Below are 24,984 nucleotides of genomic sequence, written 5' to 3'. Positions count from 1 at the left end.
ACGTTTTTACAACAAATATGTACTTCGTTAAAATCGTATTTATCTAAAAATTTATTTATTTAGTATAAAAACTATATTTAGTTACTGAAAATGTTACTAAAAATCAGGAAAACAACATAAATTTTATAAGGGTCCTAGATAATGCCAACAGAAACCCTAAAAAATTTACACTGACAAGTATTATAGAAAAAAAACGAACTATATGTCAAAATTGAGGTTGACATTTTGCACCTGAAGTTAGTTATCATATAATAGACAACTTCATGGTGTTCTTTCATGATGTGTTCTTTATTTAAAAAAACGTTAAAATGAGTCCAAACATGATGGAATATCTCAAAAAACATAAAAAGAGAATGAACCTTGTATGTTTCTGGTATTAACACAGAGTCTATTGACACACACTCTATCTAATGACAGGTGGTCAGTCATTATGCATCAAAAACCTAAGAAAAAAAGGTGTTTCATCTGTAATCTCACCTAGTTTAGTGAAAATAACTTTACTTTAAGTTTATCAGATTAATTTTGTGCCTGGCTATAAAATAAACAATTTGTAGGTTAGGTTAACATTGCTTGAAACTTTAATGTGATTTTTTGGTATATTCTACACTCTTCAGCACTTTTTCTTTATTTTTAATGTGTTTCTTGGGTCATTTCACATTGATTAAATTAAATTATTTAAAATTTCCCTTTAAAAATCTAAATTAATAAATCAATTTATCTTCTTACATTTGTGTCTGAGTCTGAATCACTTTCAGAATCTGATGATTCCTCAACTTGGGTGCTATTTGGAGGTGTTGTGTTTAATTCAGAGCTGAAAGCAGCCATGTCCACGGTGCTGGGTAACTCTGATGGTTCGGGTTCCTCGCTGGGTGTATGTACAACATAAGACCAACGAGAAAGTAAGTCTCCAACCGCTTCTGTTCCAGCCATGATTATTTACCTGGTTTTTAAAAGAAATTGTTTAGTTTTAAAACGACGGTTGAAGAAATTAATTTAATTTTGGCGCCAATAACGTTTTTAATGGGACTCGGATTAAACGGTTACCGCGTTTCCACGAAACATTCACAAAGATTAACGTTCAAAAAGGTAATTTGAATACGCGGTTTTACGGCAACTCACTTTTTTAAACTTCAATCCGTTACAGTTTTTCTGTTTACATCCGTTGGACGGTGTTAAAAAGCAAGATGGCTTCCTTAATGCCTCTACGATCCACATAATTATGAGCAGATGTTGAGCGTAATCGTTCGATTTCGAACGATTTTTGAATACACCACGGCAATTTTTATTTCGAATTAACGTAAACCACCCAAAATACTTACATTCTGATAAAAGTTTGTAGTGGATTGTGGCCGTTGGGTCACTTGCGCAACTCCATACTGTCAACACTGCCGTACCAACCTTAAAAAAATTAAAACAACAATTTTAAACGTTTAATAATTTAATAAAACGAAAAATTAAATTATTAAATAAATCAATAATATCGTAACAATTTACAAATTAATTGTTATTTTATTTATCTTTTATTAGTTATTAGTTACGAATCAAAAATTAAAAAAAAAAGTGACATCTGTCATTGATTTTCCAAAAACCGTCATTCTCGTTGTTTCTGTTTTCCGAATCAACATTACAAAATTCTGCGATGTTTGTTACACTTGTAATATGTCAATCCACAGTTTAGCAGCGATTAAAAATACCGTACTAAAAAATCACGGTCAATTAACGTCGATTTTGAGGCGAGAATTTTCAAGAAAAAGCGTTAACGCAGAGGGGCCCTTTAAAGTTGTCAATAAATCTAGGAAATCTCAAGGTACGATAAAAAAATACACACTTTATGACGACAATTTTTAATGATGTAACTTTCCAAAAACGTAGATAACACGCATTTAGCATGGAGGGACCCTAATTTTGAATTATTAGCCTCAGCGAGTTTCCCGTTTTTTATGCCTGGGAATGTAGGCCCCGCTTGGTATGATCTGTACACGACGATTAATAACGAAGGATCGTTTTTAATGGAAGAAATTGAGGATGAATCTGACGCTGGTATTATTTGTAGAGCACAGGAATGTCCGAAAGTGTTACGACAAACTGTTTGTGAACTTTTCCCACATAGAAATTTAGAAAATTCTGAATTATCCGTTATTACTATATCTTTAAAACCAGATTTGACGATTGTTAAGAAAAATAACGAATTGGAAACTGAGAAATTAGCGCAAACGTTTGTTTTAGCAGCTAAAAATGTTTGTCATAAATTACGCAAAGCTGGATTTTGGGCAGACTTTGTAAACCCATTTTCTGGGCGTCCTTATTTCGCTTCAGGTTCAAATGAACTTTATCAAACTGACGAGAAATTCCGGTGCTTAGGATTTCAAATATACGAAATAGAAAATTGTAAAATAGTATCTAATGAACAAAATAATACTGGGAAAGCATTTGTTGGTAAAATATTGAGGAAATTATCGTAATTATAATACTAAAATTAATTTTATTTTGTAGGAAGTTTATTTACAAGTGCTCCCTCAAAAAAGAAGCAATTAAATAGCATTTTTACTCAATTATAATTAAAGGAAATATACAAACAAAATAAAAAGACAAGAAGAACAAGTTGAGGAAATCTGTTATGTTGAATAGTCTTCCATTTTGCGTTTTATTTTGTTAAATAGATGTTAAATTAAAATCATTGAAGTGAGATATTATTTATATTTTTTTTTTAGTGTTCAAATAAATTTTATTCTCAAATTAATTTTACCTTTTTTTACTTAATTGTAAATTCAATCAGTTGTAATGATCCACCTAAAAGAGTCTTCATATCAAACAATTAGGTTTAACTGTCATAAAATCTGTCACCTAACTGTCACCTTTAATAACAATCGAGGTTGCAAAGGCTTAACAGGAAGCATTCCCAACAATAAAAGTTATATTGTCAAAGTTAAAAATCAACTGCCTTGAAAGATATTTTAGGCGGAAGGATTTGGAAAGTGAGATTGATAAAAAGCGTTATGAGATGTATGGGGTGGGGATATGGGGATGGAAGGAGCAATGGCTCTTAGAGGATATGCAGACCAGGTGAGGAAAAGGTCGTTATGGGCAGCAAGAAAAGGAGGAATTGTACAGGAAGTATACAGAAGTAAGCAGGAAAAGAAAAGAGGGGATTGAGATGTGGAAACAACTGGTGAGCAGGGACAGAGATGTGGAAATGCAAGAGAAAGTGATGGAGATAAGAAAAAGTAGGTATAACCCAAAATATGTAGCAGAAGGGCTACCAAAGTACCTGATGATAGAGGGGATGAGAATGGGAAGAGATTGGTAGTCAGGTTTAGATGAGGAAAGGAAGAAAGGGCCAATAGAACTTTGAAATAAATGTATTAAAAATAGTTCCGGGCGAAAACTGCAAAAAGTTGGTATCACTCAGCAGATAGGACTGAATATCACTGAAGATAATAAGTATAATATATATAAGTATATAAGTTTGTATGGGTAAAGAATGCAGTAAGAATTTTAAGTGAGATAGATTTAAATAGCAAAATTCCGGTCCCGATTTAGTATCGTTTCTTAATTAATTAGAAGTAGATCTTTAGATTGTTAATAATGAGTTTTGAACTGTTCGAATATTTAGACAATCAAATTGTAGGTACAGGCGTTGTCGATTGTGCAGAGAGTTTTTACGCTAAGTTTTCTCAATTGCCAATTAAATTAAATGTCTTCAACATTAATATAAGCAACTGTTAGTACTTCTCTCGCAATATGACGGCGTCTTTGATTCATAGTTCGTACCGAGACGTGGAGTGTGGAGTGCACATGCTACTACTATCTACCAAATTACAACCTGTATTACTCAAATAGTAGATTTAATCAAAACGACGGAGTTATTGCTTACGTTAAATGTAACTTAAAGTGTGAGGTTGATTTGCACTCAGTTGACAACTTAACAATTATGAGATTGAACATTATTTTATCTGGTACTATAAAAGCTTCAATAAGTTGTTTCTATAGACCACCGTTATTAATCTTCTAGCGCAAAACGGTGTCAAATCTTATGCAGGTGTCTCAGCGAAACCAGTCATTAGACGTTTCTCGGGTTCTGGCCAAAATAAAAATTTGAGAATTCAAACTTAAGTATTATCAATTGCGTTCTCTTCGACTAAAATATTTTCAGATTTCCTTATTTTTTTAAGGCCCACTTTTACCACCTCTTGATAAATTTATCTGATAGATAATTACCATGGTTACAGCGGTTTTAAGCGCTCTCATTGGTTAAGAGCGCCAATTTATCTATCGTTTAAATTTATCAAGAGGTGGTAAAAGTGGGCCTAAATGGGACATCCTGTATATTTATACATATTTGGATTAATCTGTTTTCAAGGTTTATGAATAACTTTACTTTTTGCAATTTGATTCGGCCGTTCTCGAGTTATTCGAATTTTTCTAGAAAAATCTGCTCCAGCAGACATTTGTTCAAAAAATCAGAAAACACTCGATTTTTGGGATATCACTATAGAATTCAGAAGATAGTTAAGCAACAAGATGGAGTATGTTTTGGAGCCGAGAACGGCTGTCTAGAACGTTTGGTCACTTTACTATGTTAACTTTTCGAAATTTGGAAGTACCATAACATAATTTTTTAAATGGCAAAACCCCCATATTTTATTACTTTGTTGTCTTCGGTGTCTCATTCTACATCTATTATATCCTATATGTACCATACCTAACATTAATAGTTTTGGAGATAATTAAGGTTTTTTGAAAAATGCACATATATCATATGGATATTTAGTCTAGTGTGCCATGGAAAACAAGCCTTCTCAATGAGTTCTTGTCAAAGACTCACTTGTTTACGTCATTTGATGCATGTGAGCTAATAATTACCTGTTAGCTCCCTTAATATAGTAGACGCCACGAGAGCGGGCAGTAAATCATCGTTTTCCGCTCTTACAAATGCCATACGTAGTTCTCAAACAGTTAGAGAGTAATGTGTGTTAGAAAGAGATAGCATTAGTTTAATATGTCTGCTGTACAATTCAAATGGCCACGTCGAAAAAGTACGTCTGTTCTTCTAAGGGATTTCACAAGCCGAAAATGTTTTCTTTGAAAGGAAAATCATTAAATAATATCTTTGACAATGTTTGACATATAACCTCCATTACTAACAACCTACATTTAAATGTACGTGGTGAAATAATCTAAGTCGTACGTCCATATCTTGATTCATATCATTTTTAAGCGATCTGTCACTGCCAGCTCTCGTGGTTTCTACTATATTAGTATTAAAATGAGTTAAAATCGATAACAATAACGAAATAGTATATTAAAAAACAAGTTTCGTAAGATACGCTTGAAATGCACGAATTCAAATAATAATAATTAATGAGTTCTTTAAATCTTAGGAAATGTGTTTTTTATGCTATTTTTTGTAATTCGCGTTTTTATCCTTTTTTTTTTTTTAAATGAAATAAATGTTGACAATGTAGGGAAATAGGTATGTAGCAGTTGGTAACACCGTAACACTTGAAAATAGAAATTTGATTTGACAATTAGAAACTGTCAAAACACAAAATGTATTCACCTGAAAAAAATGTTTCCCAAACTATTAACGTTAGGTATAGGACATATCGAGTATAAAAGTTATAAAATGAGACGCCAAAGAAGTGACCAAACGATCTAGACAGCCGTTCTCAGCACCAAAAAACACTCCATCGTGTTGCTTAAGCATGTTCTGAATCCTAAATTGATATCCCAAAAATCGAGTGTTTTCTGATCTTTTGAACAAATGTCTGCTAGAGTAGATTTTTTTTAGAAAAAATCGATTAACTCGAGAACGGCCGAACCAAATTGCAAAAAGTAAAGTTATTCATAAACCTTGAAAATAGACAAATCCAAATATGTAAAAATATATTGAGTGTTCTATTTAAAAAAAAATAAAGTAGGTGGCGACTTCCAATATAGCCGAAAGTGCTACAAATCTGAAAATATTTTAGTCGAAGAGAACGCATTTGATAATACTTAAATCTGAATTCTCAAATTTTTATTTTGGCAAGAACCCCGGAAAAAAATGACCGGTCTCGCTGAGACACCCACTATTTTATAGGTTTTTAAACATAGAAAAAGACAGATTCTTTATAACGAAGTTTCTATATAACGAATTTTTTCTTTAGAACTTTCAATTTTGTTATATATTATGGAGGTCTTACTGTATATTCATCTACCTTGGTCCCAACAATCAAAGGTGAACTGTAGAAGTTATAAAACCACTGCCTCGACCGCAAGCAACCTCGGCCTTAACAACAATCTTGCGGTTACAGAGGCGCAACTGGAAAAATACCCAACTATCAAGGTTGAACTGTCGGAGTTAAAAAATAACTGCCTCGGCCGCAAACGACCTCGGTGTTAATAAAAACCTGGAAATTGTAGCGATTCAGCTGTAAGTATTTCCAACAATTAGGTTTAACTGTCATAAAGATTCCCTTGCCTTGGTCGCAAGCGACCTCGGCCTTAACAACAATCCTGAGGTTATAGAGGCTCAGCTGGAAGTATTCCTAACAATCAAGGTTAAATTGTCGAAGTTTAAAAATCTACTGCCTCGGCCTTAATAACGACCTTGACGTTGCAGAGGCTCAGTTGGAATTATTCCCTACAATCAAGGTTAAATTGTCGAAGATAAATATCAACTACCTCGGCTGCAAGCTATCTCGGTATTAATAATGACATGGAAATAAAGAAAACTGTCATAAGGATTCTGCTGCCCCAATCACACGCGATCTCGGTCTTAACAACAAACATGAGCTTATAGCGGCTGATCTAGAAGTATTCCCAACAATCAAGGTTGAACTGTCGAAGTTAAAAATTAACTGCTTCGGCCGCAAACAACCTCGGCATTAATAAAAACCTGGAAATTGTAGATATTCAGCTGTAAGTATCCCCAACAATTAAGTTTAACTGTCATAAAGATTCTCTTGCCTCGGCCGCAAGCGGCGTCGGCCTTATCAACAATCCTGAGGTTATAGAGGCTCAGCTGGAAGTGTTCCTAACAATCAAGGTTTAACTGTCGAAGTTAAAAAATCTACTGCCTCGGCCGCAAGCAACCTCGGCCTTAACAATGACCATTGGGTTTACAGAAGCTTAGTTGGAATTATTCTCTACACTCAAGGTTAAACTGTAGAAGATAAAAATCAACTGCCTCGGCCGCAAGCAACCTCAGTATTAACATAGACTTGGAAATTGTACGTATTTAACTGAAAGTATTCCCAACAATCAAGGTTGAACTGTCATAAATTCTCCTGCCCCGGTTGCAAGCGATTTCCGCTCTAACAACAATCTTGAGGTTACAGAAGCTCAGCTGGAAGTATCCCTAACCTCAAACTGTCGAAGTTAAAAATCAATTAAATCGGCTTTAACAACAATCTTTAGGTTGCAAAGGCTCAATTGCCAACAATCAAAGTTAAAACTCCACTGCCTCGCTTGCAAGCGACCTCGTAATTAAATACTATTACCTTGCAATTTGTTACAATATAAAAAATAAAAAACAAAGAAATTGAATATAATCTCACCTAATATATCCATATTTAAACATAAAATTCTTGTCTCTAATTTCTTTAATTTTCTTTCATATTAGTTTTGAGGAAGATTAATGATAGGATTTTTTGGATCGGAAATTCATACTTTTGGAATAAAGTTGATAAGAGCTAAAAAAAAATTAAAATTTATGTTCCTTTTATTTTTCATTTATTACTATTAAACAAAAGAAGTTACTTACCCTCCTACTTTTTCTCATTTTTCACAGAAAACATACGTAATACTTTCAGTTTAAAACATTATTCTTAACTCTTAACTACTTAACGCGCATCGGGTGCGCCCCATATTTGTATATAAATAGTCACAAAATTGTAATTTCTAAGTTTATAAAGATCTGTAAATTAATTATAACCATTAAAAATTAAAATAAAATAATTAAAATGGAAAAACGTTTTTGTTTTTGTTTATAAAGTCTTCTGAAGACACAATGTATCCCTCAACAATTGATTTCTTAACGCCCACAAAGCGTTTAAAACGTTTTCTTGTTGATTCGCTTTATTTCCTAACCACGTGGCAACGGAATGTAACTTTTCCGGATCGGGTGGAGGTACGTTTTCTTGTGTAGCATTTAAAGTTTTCTCCCATGGGCTTATGTAACGATTTTCAGCGTTTAAACCCTCAATATACCTGAATAAATAATAAATTATTATTATTAGAGAAGAATCATTCAATATAAAACTTACTTAATATAAGCTTCTGAATGGAGAACTCGTTGAGGTCGAGGTGGAACCGAAATAAAAATCGGTTCTTGTTGTTTTTGTGATGTAGGGGCACTTGCTTGTGAACCTGGATGTTGTAATTAAATATGTTAATAATTAAATGGATTTTGACGTTGGTTTAAAAATAATTAAGCAGCTTGGAAGCAATAAATAAAAAAGGATGATAGATGATGATAAAAAAGCATATTTTGTTAATTTTAGATATTCAAATAAACATAAAATGAGTACAAAAATATTTTTTTTTAAATAAATCAACTAGTTCAACAATTTCCAAAAAAAAAAAAAAATTTTTATGTAAAATAAAATTTGATTAAGTCCTTTTTAACTTCAACATTACCTGAACTAGTTGACGTCGCAATATTCCCAGCATTGGTCGCATTAAATGTGTTACTAGCGGCTGTAAGTCCGAAGAAGAATCGACAAAACGATGACAATTAGACACAAAATGATTAAAAAATAAAAAAATGTTAAACACAACAAACCACAAAAACACTTCAAAACTCATTCATAAAGCTTTACGTGCACAAGAAATCGCCACAAAACATTCATCCAACTTAAAAAGCACACAAAATGAATTTAATTAATAAAATAAAAAAATAATGGAAAACTCACGAGGGGTTGGGGTTGCGGTTTGGGGTGGCCGAGCAATCGAGGAAGATGCCTTACTTGAACTCTTGTAATTCCTACCACGACAAGAAAAAGAAAAACAAAAAAATAATATAAAAAAACCAAGCACAAATCTACTAATAAATCCATTTAAGAAAAAAAAATACACAAAAATAGATTTTTTTAACCTAATTAATGTACTTTTTAAAGTTCAACGAACGACATGCGTTCTAATTTCTTTTTTATTCTACATAAACAACAATTCTTTCGAAAAAATACAACGAACCCGCTACTATTTCCGCTGCGGTCGTTACACAAGGTTGTAAAACAGGCATTCTGTTTCCAATAAAATTTCTGTTTGTAACAAAGAAGAAAATTGTTTGTTTTTTGATTGAATTAAAATTATCTTAAATTAAAACTAGAACTAACACCTAATATAGAATTAGAAACATTCGGGTATAGCCGTCTTAAGAGACGTAGAAAGAAAATGCGAAGTATTTCAAATTTGGCACTTTTAACAACAAAATAATATTTATCTCGAAAATTAAATAGTATTGATGGTAATGATTTTAATAAAAATTGCTCGTGATACATTGCTAAGACTTAATCCATAAACGAATTCGTTCCAACTATTTCGTATTTTTAGTTCTAAATGAAAAATCCCCAAATTTCGAAATTGACGTTTTTGGATAATAAATTTGATTGTAACTCAAGAACTAAAAATGATAGGAAAAAATCTGGTTGAAGAAAATTGTTGCTAATGAACGAAATTAATGTTATCTATAAGCGGTTATTATCCAACTATGATTATTACCAACCTGGCGGATTTAAAATGCGAAATATTCCAAATTTGACACTTTTAAGAACAAAATAATGTTTATCTCGAAAATTAAAAAGTGTTGATGGTAATGATTTTAATAAAAATTGCTAGTGATACATTGCTAAGACTTAATCCATAAACGATTTCATTCCAACTATTTCGCATTGTTAGTTCTAAATGAAAAATCCCTTATTTCGAAATTGACGTTTTTGGACAATAGATATTATTATAACTCAAGAACTAAAAATGATAGGAAAAAATCTTGTTGATGAAAATTGTTGCTAATGAACGAAATTAATGTTATCCATAAGCGGTTATTATCCAACTATAATTATTACCAACCTGGAGGATTTAAAATGCGAAAATTCAAAATTTGACACTTTTAAGAACAAAATAATGTTCACCTCGAAAATTAAAAAGTGTTGATGCGAATGATTTTAATAAAAATTGCTCGTGATACATTGCTAAGACTTAATCCATAAACGAATTCGTTCCAACTATTTCGTATTTTTAGTTCTTAATGAAAAATCCCCAAGTTTCGAAATTGACGTTTTTGGATAATAAATTTGATTGTAACTCAAGAACTAAAAATGATAGGAAAAAATCTTGTTGATGAAAATTGTTGCTAATGAACGAAATTAATGTTATCCATAAGCGGTTATTATCCAACTATAATTATTACCAACCTGGAGGATTTAAAATGCGAAAATTCAAAATTTGACACTTTTAAGAACAAAATAATGTTCACCTCGAAAATTAAAAAGTGTTGATGCGAATGATTTTAATAAAAATTGCTCGTGATACATTGCTAAGACTTAATCCATAAACGAATTCGTTCCAACTATTTCGTATTTTTAGTTCTTAATGAAAAATCCCCAAGTTTCGAAATTGACGTTTTTGGATAATAAATTTGATTGTAACTCAAGAACTAAAAATAATAGGAAAAAATCTGGTTGAAGAAAATTGTTGCTAATGAACGAAATTAATGTTATCTATAAGCGGTTATTATCCAACTATAATTATTACCAACCTGGAGGATTTAAAATGCGAAAATTCAAAATTTGACACTTTTAAGAACAAAATAATGTTCATCTCGAAAATTAAAAAGTGTTGATGCGAATGATTTTAATAAAAATTGCTCGTGATACATTGCTAAGACTTAATCCATAAACGATTTCGTTCCAACTATTTCGCATTTTTAGTTCTAAATGAAAAATCCCCAAGTTTCGAAATTGACGTTTTTGGATAATAAATTTGATTATAACTCAAAAACTAAAAATGATAGGAAAAAATCTGGTTGATGAAAATTGTTGCTAATGAACGAAATTAATGTTATCCATAAGCGGTTATTATCCAACTATAATTATTACCAACCTGGAGGATTTAAAATGCGAAAATTCAAAATTTGACACTTTTAAGAACAAAATAATGTTTACCTCGAAAATTAAAAAGTGTTGATGCGAATGATTTTTATAAAAATTGCTCGTGATACGTTGCTAAGACTTAATCCATAAACGATTTCGTTCCAACTATTTCGCATTTTTAGTTCTAAATGAAAAATCCCCAAGTTTCGAAATTGACGGTTTTGGATAATAAATTTGATTATAACTCAAAAACTAAAAATGATAGGAAAAAATCTGGTTGATGAAAATTGTTGCTAATGAACGAAATTAATGTTATCCATAAGCGGTTATTATCCAACTATAATTATTACCAACCTGGAGGATTTAAAATGCGAAACTTCAAAATTTGACACTTTTAAGAACAAAATAATGTTCATCTCGAAAATTAAATAGTGTTGATGCGAATGATTTTAATAAAAACTGCTCGTGATACATTGCTAAGACTTAATCCATAAATGATTTCGTTCCAACTATTTCGCATTTTTAATTATAAACGAAAAATCCCCAAATTTCGAAATTGACGTTTTTGGACAATAGATATTATTATAACTCAAGAACTAAAAATGATAGGAAAAAATCTTGTTGATGAAAATTGTTGCTAATGAACGAAATTAATGTTATCCATAAGCGGTTATTATCCAACTATGATTATTGCCAACCTGGCGGATTTAAAATGCGAAATATTCCAATTTTGACACTTTTAAGAACAAAATAATGTTTATCTCGGAAATTAAAAAGTGTTGATGCGAATGATTTTAATAAAAATTGCTCGTGATACATTGCTAAGACTTAATCCATAAACGATTTCGTTCCAACAATTTCGCATTTTTAGTTCTAAATGAAAAATCCCCAAGTTTCGAAATTGACGTTTTTGGACAATAGATATTCTTCAGACGCATGGCTAAACCAGGAACTTTCTAGTTCTAGGTCTAGTATTAGTTCTAGTTTTAATTCAATAAATATACACTACAACCTGGTGTTGAATAACAACTAAAACTAGAGATAACATTGGAACTAGAAACTAGAACTAACCCTAGACCTAGACCTTCTATATAGTTCTAGTGCCAGTACTAATGTTAATTCTAGTTTTAATTGTTATTCAGCGCCAGGTTTATTGTATATTTTGATTAAACCAAAACTTCTCAAGACTCAAGAGACACAATTAAACCCAAATGTTTCTAATTCTAGGTCTAATCTTAGTTCAAGTTTTAGTTTATTTAAAAACCATCATGAAAGTACTTATAAAAAACTCTTTGTTTTTACCCAAAACTTACTTGCTGCGTTCATGAGATGGGACAATCCTCCCATTGCCCTTATTTATATGCATATCGCGAACGTGACGAGCCAACCTAGCCAAATTTGGAAATGGTTGGACATTTTTCTTGTTATTTCTTAAACAATTCTTCCACTGGCAATGCAATTCTGCATCAGGATTAACTTGAAAATACGAATGAACGTGCCCTTGGCTATCTTTATCCTTAACGCAATGTTCCAAACAATCAGCAATCTCTTCAAATTGGAAATCGCAATTATCCCATAAACATTCATAAATCTATTATTAAAAAAAAAGTTATTAAAAATTATTAATTATTATTTTTTCCTCTTACATGATCCGGATTATTTACAATAGGACTTGAACATTGATCTTCAACGAACGCCGCTTTAGATTCTTCGTTAAGTTTCGTGGCGCGTTCCTCCCAAGCTTGTTTTTCGCTGGTGGCCAAAGAGCGCCATTCGTTACCGACGATTCGACTGATTTCGCCGAAATTCGATTCCGGATTATTCTGAACGATCGATTTTCGCACTTCCCTCGAATACAAAATGTAACCGGTCACCACCTTGTTTTTGTTTAACTTCTAGAAAAAAAACAAACAAAAATCCATACTCTTACTTTTTAAATCGTAAATGAACCATTTCGGCTAATTCTAAATTTAAACCGATTTTTGGCACATATTCCATATCACAGGAACAAATTTTCAAATGAATTAAGATTCGTTTCACCTTGGAATAATATGTTTCTTTTTTTTTAGAGACACACACATAATTAAAAAAAATCAAGAAGCAAAAAACACTTATACCATTCATAACCTTTTTTTTATCTTAAATTAGAAGCTTTGTTTAGAAAGGGGAAATATTTACAAAGTTACCTTTTTTACTGTAGCTGGAGTCGTGGTTGCAGTTCCCGTTGTAGCGGAAGTACTCGGAATCACTACCGGTATCTCACCAGAACCAACGGAAGGGGGACCACCATCCAACGAGTCCTCCATGAGGATATCGACATCCGTCATTTTTGTTAGGACAGGGGATGGTTCCTGAAAAAAAATGGTTTCTCTCTAGATTATTATTATTTATTAGAATCTTTAGTTATTTTGTTAATAAATTTTATATACGAAGGTTAAATTCAAATTAGAAACGTTATTTATTTAATGTTGGATAAATATTTAAATCACTTTAAAAGGAAACAAAAATAATTCGTACTTAATACTTAATTTATCTAAAGTCCTAGATAATTAATATTAATATTTCCAGATTAAAATGATATTAATATCAAAAACTAGATTATTCAAAGTCTTGGCAGCCAATGAGAGGTGGTTTTGAATAAATAGATTCTTATTCATCATGGAGCAGTGTCATAAATGAACACCAAAAACCTTGTAGATGTCACCATGTCACCATGCGAATTGTTGGAGAGTTCATTTTGTTCGCAAAGAATGCTCCTTGGTTTTGTGATAACTTTTTGTCATCCAATTGCTAATATATCTTCGAAAATAGATTCAACCTGTTATCTAATAACAAGATTATCCTCAAACGTGATGAAGACATGATACAAAGATGATGTTGCTTTTTTCTGGTGGACACGTATCTGAGAGTAATTATCAGAGAGTCTCCACCAACATTCGCAGAGTGAACAGGTTGAGACTTGTACTCAAGTGGACACGCACAATTTATCTTTCGTAAGAGTAACTGTCAAAAAACGAACACGGTTTCAATTTTGCTGCGAGTTTTCTCAAGATAACACATTTAAAGATGACGCCTAAAAGAAAATGGTCCCAAGAAGAAATATTTGAATTAATTGAAGTGTATGAAGAAAATTCAGAATACTAAATCTAAAGAACATAAAAATCGGGGAGCGAAGGTTGCAATTTTAACAAGTATTGGACAGAAATTTAAACGGGATTTGTACCATTGGTAATATCTAGTCTTCTGACAACATAATTTGGTCTTCTGACAGTAAAATTAAGTCTTCTGCTAACAGTATTTGGGTTTTTAGTAGTAGTGTGTAGTCTTCTGTAAGAAGGATGTGCTTCATTTGCAATATCTAGTCCTTCACTAGCAATACTTAGTCTTCTACCAGCAACATCTAGTCTTTTGCAGCAATATCTAGTCTTCTGCCAACAGTATTTCGTCTTCTGATAGTGGTGTGAAGTCTTCTGTAAGAGGAATCTGCTTCATTTGCAACATCTAGTCTTTCATTAGTAATACTTAGTCTTCTGCCAGCAATATCTAGTCTCTTTCAGCAATTTAAGCGTTTAAGTTTATATTTTCTAATAATTTTCCAAAATACTGCCAAGCTACTATTAAGCTATCACGTGCACGACAATACACTTATAGTTTGCATTTATAAGTGCCATTAAAGCAATCGAATTCACTTTTTGTGAATCCAGTATGCCAAATAACTAACAATTTGATAAACGCTGAAAGAAAATAAATTTTACTTTCCATAGCACGGACACATTTCACTAGTGGACACGGTTCTGAAAGAAAGCTCTCGGAAGTTTTATAGCTCTCGAAGAGCTAAAACAGTCTCAAGTGACCATACAGTTGAAAGTAATTATCGAGAGTTACTCTCAGAAGTTTCTCTCAAGTGAGCACGTAGCTTTAGACGAAGTAATTGTCTCCATACAAACAAGCCTTAAGTTATAATTCCGAGACAGACGACACTATTGATTGTCATGGAGACACGGTATGCAATGTCCGTATTTGAACACCCTTCGAAATATTAGAATATCAGGAATTGCTCTAGAATGGTAGTAGAAATTTCAAATATTTTTGATGATTTATTTCACTTAGAAGAGTAAAAACAAAAGTAAATATGTTGGTTACCTCTGCAGTTCGATACAGTATGAAAATAAATGTCAAAATCGATCACTTACATGCATAAATATGCCATAAGTCAGAAACTATAACCAACAGAATAAAATGTTGTGCACCAAAATTGTTCATTTTGAACCCAAAAAGCATAATCCATAACAAAGATTTCTTCTAGATATCTACATTTTCTGCAAACTAATTCATAATCTTCTAAATGTCAAATTCCGGCACTTATGTTCATAAATCTGTCATAACTCAGAAGCTATAACCGATAGAGAAAAATATTGTGCACCAAAATTGTTCACTTTAATCGAAAAAGCATAATCCACAACAAAAATTTCTTCTAGATGGCTGCATTTCCTGCAATCCAACCTATGATCTTCGAAATGTAAAAATCGATTACACATTAATAAATTTGGCATAAGTCAGAAACTATAAGCGACAAAGAAAAATGTTTTGGACCAAAATTGTTCATTTTGAACCAAAAAAGCATAATCAGGTGGTATTTTAGTCCATTCTGTTTTCAACGCTATTTTTAGGTCGATTATGTTTCTAATATCGTAATATTTCAATTTCTTCTTGAATATTGACAATAGGATTAAGATTTAGGCTTTGTGATGGTGTTTTGAGTTGCTCTGAACAGTTGTACACGATCCAAAATCTAGAATCCAGCGCTTCGAATCATTATCTTGTTTGAAGATAAAATCTGGTAAAAATCACTATTTTTCAGCACATTGCAATTTTTTTTTTACAATGTTATACACCCCTTTGCAGTCAATAGTCCATCTACAAAGCGGCATTCACATGATCAATATATATTGTCAATATCTGTGTATTGACAATATTATTGGACGTGTGAATAGAAAGATTGACAGATTGCCAATATTGAAAATATTGATCGGATAGTTTGACAAAAACGAAAATGTTTGATATATTGACAGTCTGAGGGAAAGATTGACAATCTTACAATCCCACTAATAGTGTTAGGAGCTACTATAGCAGAAAACTTCGTATCAGTTGCTAAAAATCGGAGAGTTGACAATGTCGCTTCAACTGAAACTGCCTTTCTCATCTTTGTGTCTTTTTTAATAATAATTGGTCCCAGTAGGTTCAATAAGTCTTCGTAACAAGTGTTAGTCACGCGAAAGAAGTTTTGAAAATCTTTTGGAGCAGATACGCGAACCTCATTCAACAAAGTCATGTGAAAAAACTTTAGAAGCCATTCCCTACTAGCCCATATTCTCTTTTTCTTCCGCCGTTTTATTGCTAAAGCTAAAATAATAGCTACACAAGCTTTTTGACGGTATGACATCTTTGACTGCCAGCGCAAAACTAAGTAAATCGTCAATAAATATTGATAATCTGAGGCAATTACAGTTTGTCAATGTTTATTGGCCATATATATTGATCATGTGAAAGGCGCTTAAAATGAAGATTTTGGACTCTTGCCACTGAAAAACAACCCCATATCATCACCAAACTTCCACCACGTTTCAACGTAGGTATCAGATTATGTGGATATAGGCTGTTGTTTCTCTCTCGCCGAATTCTTACTAGTCCAGTCGATATTTTTATATTGAGTTAAATCTCATCTGTGAAAATTACCACTTTCCAGAAGTTAAAATCCTTATTTTGGCATTTTCTGTAAATGCAAACTGTTTTCGTTTATTAATCATAGTTATGAATGATTTTCTAACAGCATACCGACTTTTAAAACCAAGTTTTTAATATAATTTCACACCATTGAAGGTTAAAACTGTGTAAAACACACCTTTACAATCAACAAAAATACAATCTTGCGACCGTTCGAATACAGCTTTTACTGTCTTCTTCTTCTTTTTGTTGTTAGACCATATAATCTATTGCCAACTGTTCCGCCATCTTTTTGGTGGTCTGGTGGGTTGTATATCAAGACAGGCTTGAACAACCTGTTATTTGGCATTCTGTTTACATGATCATGCCACGCTCTTTTCCGTTGTCTGCCTCATCTGACGATATCCTGTATCTCGCACTTTTCCCTGATGTCGTCGTTCTTGATCATATAAGCAGTGTATTAATGCCGGTTCTGGACTAGGAGCGACTCCTGGTGAGGTCACGTTCCAATGTTATAAGTATAGGGAAAGTGACCAATTTAAATCTGGGGAGCTAAAAATTTACTAGATTTAGGTTGGTATTGGAAAAGTGACTAGATATGGTGACTTTTTAAAAAATTTCATCTCAGCTGTTCTTAGTAGGCTTTTGTCTTATCTATCGTAACTTTCCTGTCGATTCTCATGTATTTGTTAGACTAAACAATGTCTTATAAGGCGCCTGATATCGCTGCTGCCTTATTAATTTACAATGAGAAACAAGGTACTTGAATTGTACCTTGAATTGGTCCTGTTATTGGCAATTCTGTTATTATTTTTGTGTTATTGTATTCTTTATATGTTGTGGTGCTAATAAATAAATTTATGATCTTAGGTCTTTAACAGGATCATTGTAGCTAGAAATTTATACGCCCAGGTTGTTTTTTCAACAACCAATTTGCACCTTATTGACTCCTTTGCTATCATTATGCATTTGGTTTTATCAGTAAAGACCAGCATGATTAGTTCTTTGCTCATTTGATAGAACTTAAGTAAAGTTGTTTTTGTAGGTCGTCTTCTGAGGTTTCCATTGTGTAACCAAGGTAGGCAGATTAAATAAGACTGTCACCCTGCCTGACTCCTCCTGGTGCAAAAATATCCTCAGTCAATTCATCTCTAGCTTTCACTTTTATTGTGTTATCAATATTTAATTTATGTATTATGTTTATAATATCAACTGGTGCTCCTCTTAGTTTTAACAGATTTAATATATCACCCAATCATACTCTATCAAAAGATTTAATCAAGTCCACAAAGCACATGTATGTGGGTTTGTTGAACTCAATTGACTTCTTTTTTATTTGTTTTATGACAAATTAGGCATCAGTTATTGATCTGCCTTTCCTAAAGCCTTGTTGTTCTGATATTTTCTAGCTATAATTTTTTAGTATGTTTGTAAATAGCTTTAATTAGCTGTAAATAGTTTTCAGGGTTAGTTTTTGCTCCTTTTTTGAATATGGGAATGAATACTTCAGAGTCTTGTAGCACTCTCTTAAATAGATGGGTTAATTTTTCTGGTAAGACTTTCCCACCATCTTTGAGCAATTTGTTGGGTATTTTATTTGTTCCAGAGGATTTTCTATTTTTGAGTTTACCAAGCTTTTCTTTAACATCTTCTACTTGAACAGGGGTGTTGGCATATACTGGTTCATCAATGTGTATAAGTCCTTCTAAGGAATATAGTTGTTTAAAATATTTCTGCCATTCTTCTTTTGATACTATCTTGCCTTGGATAAACTCGTTAACTGTTGAGCTTTTCTTTGTAGTTTGTGGTCCATAGCGCTAGTAAAATTGCTCCAATACAATTAAAAAGTCTTCTACAGGTGACAATTGGAAGCAATAAGGTTTTGTAACCATTGGTTGTGATAAGGGTGTGTAAGTTCTAGAAGAATACTCCTCTTGAACCAAAATTATCATCAATACCCTTCAAAATATATTCTTGTACCTCTGGAAAATGTTTAACATCTATAATCTATTTATTTGCATTATCATACATACACTTTATATCACTAATTTCACCATTTGAATACACAAGAATTGTAATTAATACAAATCGCAGGAAATTTCAAATTAAAGTCTGGTACAACAATATTGTATTAATTAACACAATGTTATCGCCAATCCGTTAAATATGTTAACTTTTTACTTTATTTTAACCATATCATGTACTTAAAACTTTAAACGTTGTTATATCACATCTGTATTAATTTTTTTTGAGGTTATTCCAAACAACAAAAATGGCCACCTCAAAAATTGTTCTCATTAAACAATAATTAATGAAGTTTCTTACCATAAAATGATTTACATATGCAATTTATAACGAAATTATAATTCTCACAAGTAAGAGGCGAAGTTATTGACCTCTTAGAGGTCTCCGCATAAAAGTATTAACGTTTTAAAAAACGTAGAATGTATTTTTTGGTTTCGTTAATACGGGAAAGTCACGCAAATAACGAAGTATTGATAACCAATACAATAAATCTAAAATAAAAGCCCCATAATGAAGCCAAAAATAACCCAAATTCTTTTACTTGGAAGGTATGTTTTTACGATGTGTAATACAGGTTATGGTGGATTAAGAAGGTTAAAATAACCCGATTAGAGCTAAAACCAATTCTAAAATTAATTAAAACCAAAATGATTCGTTTTTGTGGGCGAAACGAGAACGCACAACGTTTTTCCATAAACATGGAGGTGAAAATACACGCTAAATTACTAAATAGGTGATTCTAAACATACCAGATTGATGTATTCCATATTTAAGTACGTAACGGCCGGAGTAAAATGTAACTTTTACATGGTACGTTCACAAGAAACTCGTCGACGAGAGAACTGCAAATAGGGAACTGCAAAATCTCACTCACTTTCCGTTATAATAGTTATTTTTTTATTAATTTCAACAAATACCAACCGAAATTATGTAAACAAAAAAGTTACCACCAACGCCTACTTTATCTTTCGCCTTATTTGTTGATATTTTTTTAACATTTATTGTTATTTTTAATCGCGAAACTACAACATAACCTAACTCCAACGTTTCCGTTGTCGTCGTACTCGTCGTCGGCAAATAGAAGGCCACCAAACGACCAACAACGAAGGTTACGAAGGTTGCCCCCCTTAATAAATTATATCAAACAAATCAACTTAAAAAGCCACTTTTTCACAGTCACTTGATTACGTTACATCAGCACAAAAACCGTCTTGAAAAGATAAAATTATCAAAACCTAAACAAGGTCTATTTATAAAAAGAAGTATGTTATAATATTCAATGGAATTTCGAACGCTATCTCTCTCCCCCTCGCGTAACTCGAATTAGGCGAAAAAGAACCGGCAACAACGCCCCTGCGTATTTAGCACCGAGTTATCGAAAAACGTACGCGTTTTCTTAATTCTTAGACACGCCTCGAGAACTCACCGAAAAAAAAAAAAATAAATAATCGTGCACCTGTCACTGTTTGCTGCCGTTTTTTGAACTCTTCCATCTCTCTCTCGATCGCTGATTTTCCAACAAACGAGAAAAAGATAGAAAACGAAATACAACAATGACAAAAAAAGAAATTAAAAGGGAGTTGGCGACGACGGTGGTCTAAATTTAAAATTTCGCGCCGAATTAAGCTACGACAAAACGTGAAGGGAAAAACGACAAAATGGCGGAATTAATTATTTTAATTAATTTTTTTTTTCGATCGATGTATTATCGCTATAATGGAATTACGCATGTGTGTTAGGTTTTCGTTTTTAATTGGTGTTTTGTATTGATTGACTTAATTATTTAATTATATCAAAAATTCAACAATATCAGAACGTTTCCAACTAAATATTTGTTAAAATTCAAATTAATTATTAATTTTTGTTCGAATCAAATTTAATGTTTAAAAATGAGTTAAATTATAATTTTTTAAATAAAATTTGATATATTTAGTAGTAAATTTGATTATGAAATAGTCAAATATTATCTGAACGTATCCACTAATCTGTCAAAAATTTCAATGTCAAAAAATTTTATATAAATGTTAAAAACTCAAAATTTTTTGAAAAAATTATTGCGATCAGAGTGGATTGGTTTATCGAGAAGGGTTTATTACTTTCTCTACTTTGGCTTTAGAGAAGGGAAAGAGCATCGCTCATTGTATCTCATATTTGACAGCCTCGGTGCAGATGGAAATGAAATGAGCTTTAATAGCTGTATTTGTTGATCTCAAGGCAGCATAAAATAACGTTTCGATTCCTGTACTAGTAGAAGTATTGTCGTAACATGGAGTGCCCTCTAAAATCATAAGTGTCATATTTTCACTATTTCAATGGAAGAAGGTGAAACTCAAAGGTGATCCTAATCCATTAAGATCTTCCGGGGGCTTCCCTAAGGCAGCCCATTAAGCCCATTACTATTCAATTTAAATATTAATGGGTAAATAACGAAATAATGGGAACTGGGTTGTCGTATGCAGATGATATCGTTGTATTCAGGTCGGATTGCAGTATAGAGAGATGAGGATATGGAGAGCTTATTTACATTTCTGGAAAGGATGGATCAGTCACAAAGGCGAAGGCCATGATTTTTAGCAGAAAGAGAAACATAACAACCCAAATATATGCATAGGAGGTGAAGCGATAACATATACCAACTCAATAAGTTATCTTAGGGTACGATTTAATACTAAACTTAGCTGGAAAGAACAGATCCGAGTATCGGTTGGTGCTGTTGCAAAGGCAATGGATATTTTGAAGACAATTTCATCGACTAATTGGGGTGGTGATCCCGTAACTTTGAAAGTACTGTATCGATCGTCTACATAGCATGATGATGAAAATGACATACCATACATTCTGGGCTTAACGATGACTACTCCTACAAATGTGTTGGAAGCGGGAGCTGATGAACGTCCACTCAAGCTAACAGTAAAATTAAGAACAAGAAAATTTATAATTAAAAATTTACAACAGATAAATAGTCCCATAATAACGCTGTTTAAAAGGCTCAATTTGGAAATGGAAACACCACAAATACCGACGCGGCGCACTCCACTTACGATAGAAATCCTTAGAGAAATCGGGAAAGACAGTTTCAACCTTAAGCAAGACGTAAGGCATATCAGTTTTACAGTTCCATATGACTGATCTTCAATATTCCTATTTACCCCTACTACTATATTTAAAGGATACCCCGCCGATAAAGGCTGGAGCTAATAACATGTTTATAAAATATTCATCTCTACGCACGGCTCTCTTAAACACGAACCCAGAGTGGTTGGATGTGGGGTTTTCTCTCCACACACGATGCACAATTACCAATAGGACTACCACCTCACATGTCCATCTTTGCAGCTGAAGTACCTAGCTACTGTTAATGTAGTCGAAGTTAATATTGTAATCCATTTTTTAACCAGTTTTTTAATTTTAGAGGTAACAAAAGTTTTTGTAAGGGTTGAATTTTTACTGGTTAGTAAAATAGTCAGTAATACTAGCTGTTGGCTCTACAAGCACTTAAAAATTTTAAACCTAGAAGGACGGTTCATTACTCACTTGTCTCCATTATGAAGAAACTGAGTCTAATTGATAATAAGGGACTAGAGGTTAAGTTATGTTGGGTACCATCCCATTGTGGAATACATGGTAATGACACAGCAGATCGTTTGGCCCGTGAGGGTATTAAGCTAACTGCGCGGCGAATGAGTATTGATATTATGGACACATATATAACATTTACAAGGGATGGTATAGTGAGATGGAGCTAAGCATTGGAAAACCTGCCTGGTTTGAGAGAATTCCATGTTTCAAGATATTTTTACACTTTGATGAATAGGCTGAGAACCGGACAGGCCTGAATCATATCTGTACAAGATTGGACAGAGACATAGGCCGGACTGCGACTGTGGAACTCGGAGGGACATTAATCACTATGTACATGAATGTCCACTATATGAATATATAAGATCAGAATTAAGACACAACCTCTGCAATACAATTTGTAGGAATCCACAGATATCAGGGACATATTAAGCACCAAAAATTTTGACATTTACAAAAGTATATATTATTTTATTGTCAAGAGTAAAAAGTGTAGTTAGTTAAGGTACTGCAAGGACCGAAAATCGAAATATGTTTGCAAGTTTTGTAGTACTTGCATCTATTTGGAGCATACAAGTCCATGCTGCATCGACTGCGCAGAGAATTGTGTTTAATATGTTTGACCATCTACATTTTGTGCGTTAGACTGTATATACAGGTGTCCGGAAATCACGTCTATATATTTAAAGAGGTGATTCTACATCAAAAATCATGAAAAAAAGTTTATCCTCAAGTTCTTTCACATTACAATTTTTCAATTGAATTCAAATTGCTATTAAAAGTCTCAAAATGGTCGAATATTCATTCGAAGAGTATACCAATATCCATTTTATGTATGGTAAGACCGATGGAAATTCTCGGGAAGCTTCCTTGTGAACAAACTTTCTCGTCAGTTCATAGAAAATTGTTTGAGACAGGATCTTTTAAACCTAATCGCAGATATTGAAGGAAGAATATTGGATGCAGTAGACGAAAATCCTTTGGCTAAAACCAGAAGGTCGTCTGCCTAAGAAAACGTACCGAAAAGTGTCGTTTGGGAAACACTGCAGGAACAGCTGGTATACGCCTTAAAACCTATGGATATAGAACCACGAGTAAATGTTTGTGAGTGGATTGGAGCAATGGGGGCAAGACCGAAACTTTCAGAATAGGATTTTATTTACAGATGAAGCTGGGTTTACTCGGGATGGCGTCATAAATTTCCACAACACAGAAACCACCAAGAAAAGTTTTCTATAAATGTATGGGTTGGAATCACTGGAGACCATTTGATCGGACCGCACATATTTAATGGTGCAACTAGAAAATGTGTCACACCAAACACGGAGAAGAATGTCGTATATGGGGCTTCTCCTCATTTCAGCGTTCAAGTTCGGCAATATTTTGATGAATATTTTGGATTTTCCAGAAAAGTGGAGAAGTCGAGGAAGACTTCGAGGTTGGCCTCCTCGTTCGTAGGACTTGAATCCAATAGATTTTTTTCGTTACTATACGCCACACGCCAGGTAATACAATTGAGGAGCTAGAATTACGCATAAAGAATGAATGTGACACCATTCGTAACAAACAGGGTGTTTTTTGGAAAGTCAGATGGTCCCTAATTAGACGAGTTAGAAGTTGTATTGAAATTAATGGTGGTATTGTTTTTTGATAACAATTTCTACTTTCATCAGTACAAAATAAGACGGACTAACAGTTTAGGGTCTGAGGGACAAAGCCCATCGAATAGTGTATTTTTAAACCACCCATCAACTGCAGGATTAATCATGAATCTTTAGCACTACTTACACATTCTTGGAAAACCTATACTTTACGAATTAATATATTTAGTTAATCATATTAATTAATAAAAATCATGCGCGCACGCGCAAAAATCATGCAGCATGATTATTTTTTTACTTACATTATCCATAATAATGTTACTTTTGGATGCCTTCGATCCGCAGACGATGATATTGTCCCTCTGTAAAAGACAACAACGACACATGCGACACACAAATTAGCAGCGACAATAAACAAGCTCACAAAGCTTAAAAAAGTAAACGTGGAGCATGCAATCCAACGTTTTCTTTTCCCGCTTTTTTATATTATATCATTAACACTACACAGTGTTTAGACCCCATTTTGATTTATTAAAGAAATTAATGTTAATAAATCCTTATCCATTTTTTTTAAGCTAAATATTATTTTGTACAAGAAGCGAAATATTTATAAATTAATTATAAAATTATTATTATTCCAAAGTGTTTCTTTTTCGTTCTACATAAAAGGAGAAATGTATCATCAAATAAAGGATTTTATCAAAGAATATGTGCAGCGCTTATATAAATCAAGATTTTCTTTTTAATTTTTCATTCATATATATTTCAAAGCTGTGGAAAAAATCTAAATTTGTCACTTACCTTCATTGGATTAATCAGCTTAGGAAAGTAGTAAATTTCGTCCTCCGTGACTGCATTGCTATGGCTAAACTTCTTTAATCCTTCAATGGGGAGCTTTTTAATCTGTCGGTTGATCTCATCATAGAGAGAAATGCAGATGTAGACGTCTTGTTCGGGAATTTCCGTCGGGCGAGCTTAAA

General features: G+C 32.8%; 3 protein-coding genes across 11 annotated transcripts in view; 1 reads left to right on the top strand and 2 right to left on the bottom strand.

The window, feature by feature from the left end:
* The window catches only part of LOC111421777 (histone-lysine N-methyltransferase ash1), a 54,237-nt gene extending 46,592 nt beyond the window's left edge, over positions 1-7,645 (bottom strand). The window contains exons 1-3 of one of the 2 annotated variants that reach the window (XM_071195391.1): positions 7,542-7,645; positions 1,120-1,398; positions 727-940 (exon numbers count right to left, since the gene is read on the bottom strand). In XM_071195391.1, coding sequence (XP_071051492.1) covers positions 727-930 — 204 coding nt within the window. In that variant the 5' untranslated portion in view covers positions 931-940; positions 1,120-1,398; positions 7,542-7,645. The remainder of the gene's footprint in view (positions 1-726; positions 941-1,119; positions 1,399-7,541) is intronic. The other variant, XM_071195390.1, reaches the window with a different exon arrangement.
* Positions 1,568-2,740, top strand: LOC111429118 (cobalamin trafficking protein CblD-like). The gene is made up of 3 exons (XM_023064936.2): positions 1,568-1,807; positions 1,873-2,436; positions 2,494-2,740. The coding sequence occupies exons 1-3, from the start codon at positions 1,660-1,662 to the stop codon at positions 2,556-2,558; spliced, it is 777 nt and encodes a 258-aa protein (XP_022920704.1). The 5' UTR covers positions 1,568-1,659; the 3' UTR covers positions 2,559-2,740.
* Positions 7,646-7,687: 42 nt separating the features above from the next.
* Positions 7,688-24,984, bottom strand: part of LOC111429117 (protein polybromo) — a 30,102-nt gene continuing 12,805 nt past the window's right edge. For 3 of the 8 annotated variants that reach the window (XM_023064928.2, XM_023064931.2, XM_023064929.2), the window contains exons 12-20: positions 24,806-24,978; positions 24,307-24,366; positions 13,262-13,426; positions 12,722-12,970; positions 12,389-12,666; positions 8,898-8,968; positions 8,623-8,682; positions 8,250-8,352; positions 7,688-8,193 (exon numbers count right to left, since the gene is read on the bottom strand). In XM_023064928.2, coding sequence (XP_022920696.1) covers positions 7,971-8,193; positions 8,250-8,352; positions 8,623-8,682; positions 8,898-8,968; positions 12,389-12,666; positions 12,722-12,970; positions 13,262-13,426; positions 24,307-24,366; positions 24,806-24,978 — 1,382 coding nt within the window. In that variant the 3' untranslated portion in view covers positions 7,688-7,970. Of the gene's footprint in view, positions 8,194-8,249; positions 8,353-8,622; positions 8,683-8,897; positions 8,969-9,177; positions 9,246-12,388; positions 12,667-12,721; positions 12,971-13,261; positions 13,427-24,306; positions 24,367-24,805; positions 24,979-24,984 lie in introns of all 8 variants that reach the window. The other 5 variants (XM_023064932.2, XM_071195393.1, XM_023064930.2 and 2 more) reach the window with 4 other exon arrangements.

This window comes from Onthophagus taurus, chromosome 3, assembly GCF_036711975.1.
Source record: "Onthophagus taurus isolate NC chromosome 3, IU_Otau_3.0, whole genome shotgun sequence".
Taxonomy (NCBI): Eukaryota; Metazoa; Arthropoda; class Insecta; order Coleoptera; family Scarabaeidae; genus Onthophagus; species Onthophagus taurus.
Note: the sequence above shows the minus strand (reverse complement) of the source record. Positions and strands in the feature narration are given on the sequence as shown.

Excerpts from the sequence above, each read along its gene's own strand:
- LOC111429118 (XM_023064936.2), top strand. The coding sequence starts at position 1,660 with ATGTCAATCCACAGTTTAGCAGCGATTAAAAATACCGTACTAAAAAAT. Across the intron at positions 1,808-1,872 it reads TAAATCTAGGAAATCTCAAG|ATAACACGCATTTAGCATGG; the intron begins GTACGATAAAAA and ends CCAAAAACGTAG. Across the intron at positions 2,437-2,493 it reads TACTGGGAAAGCATTTGTTG|GAAGTTTATTTACAAGTGCT; the intron begins GTAAAATATTGA and ends TTTATTTTGTAG.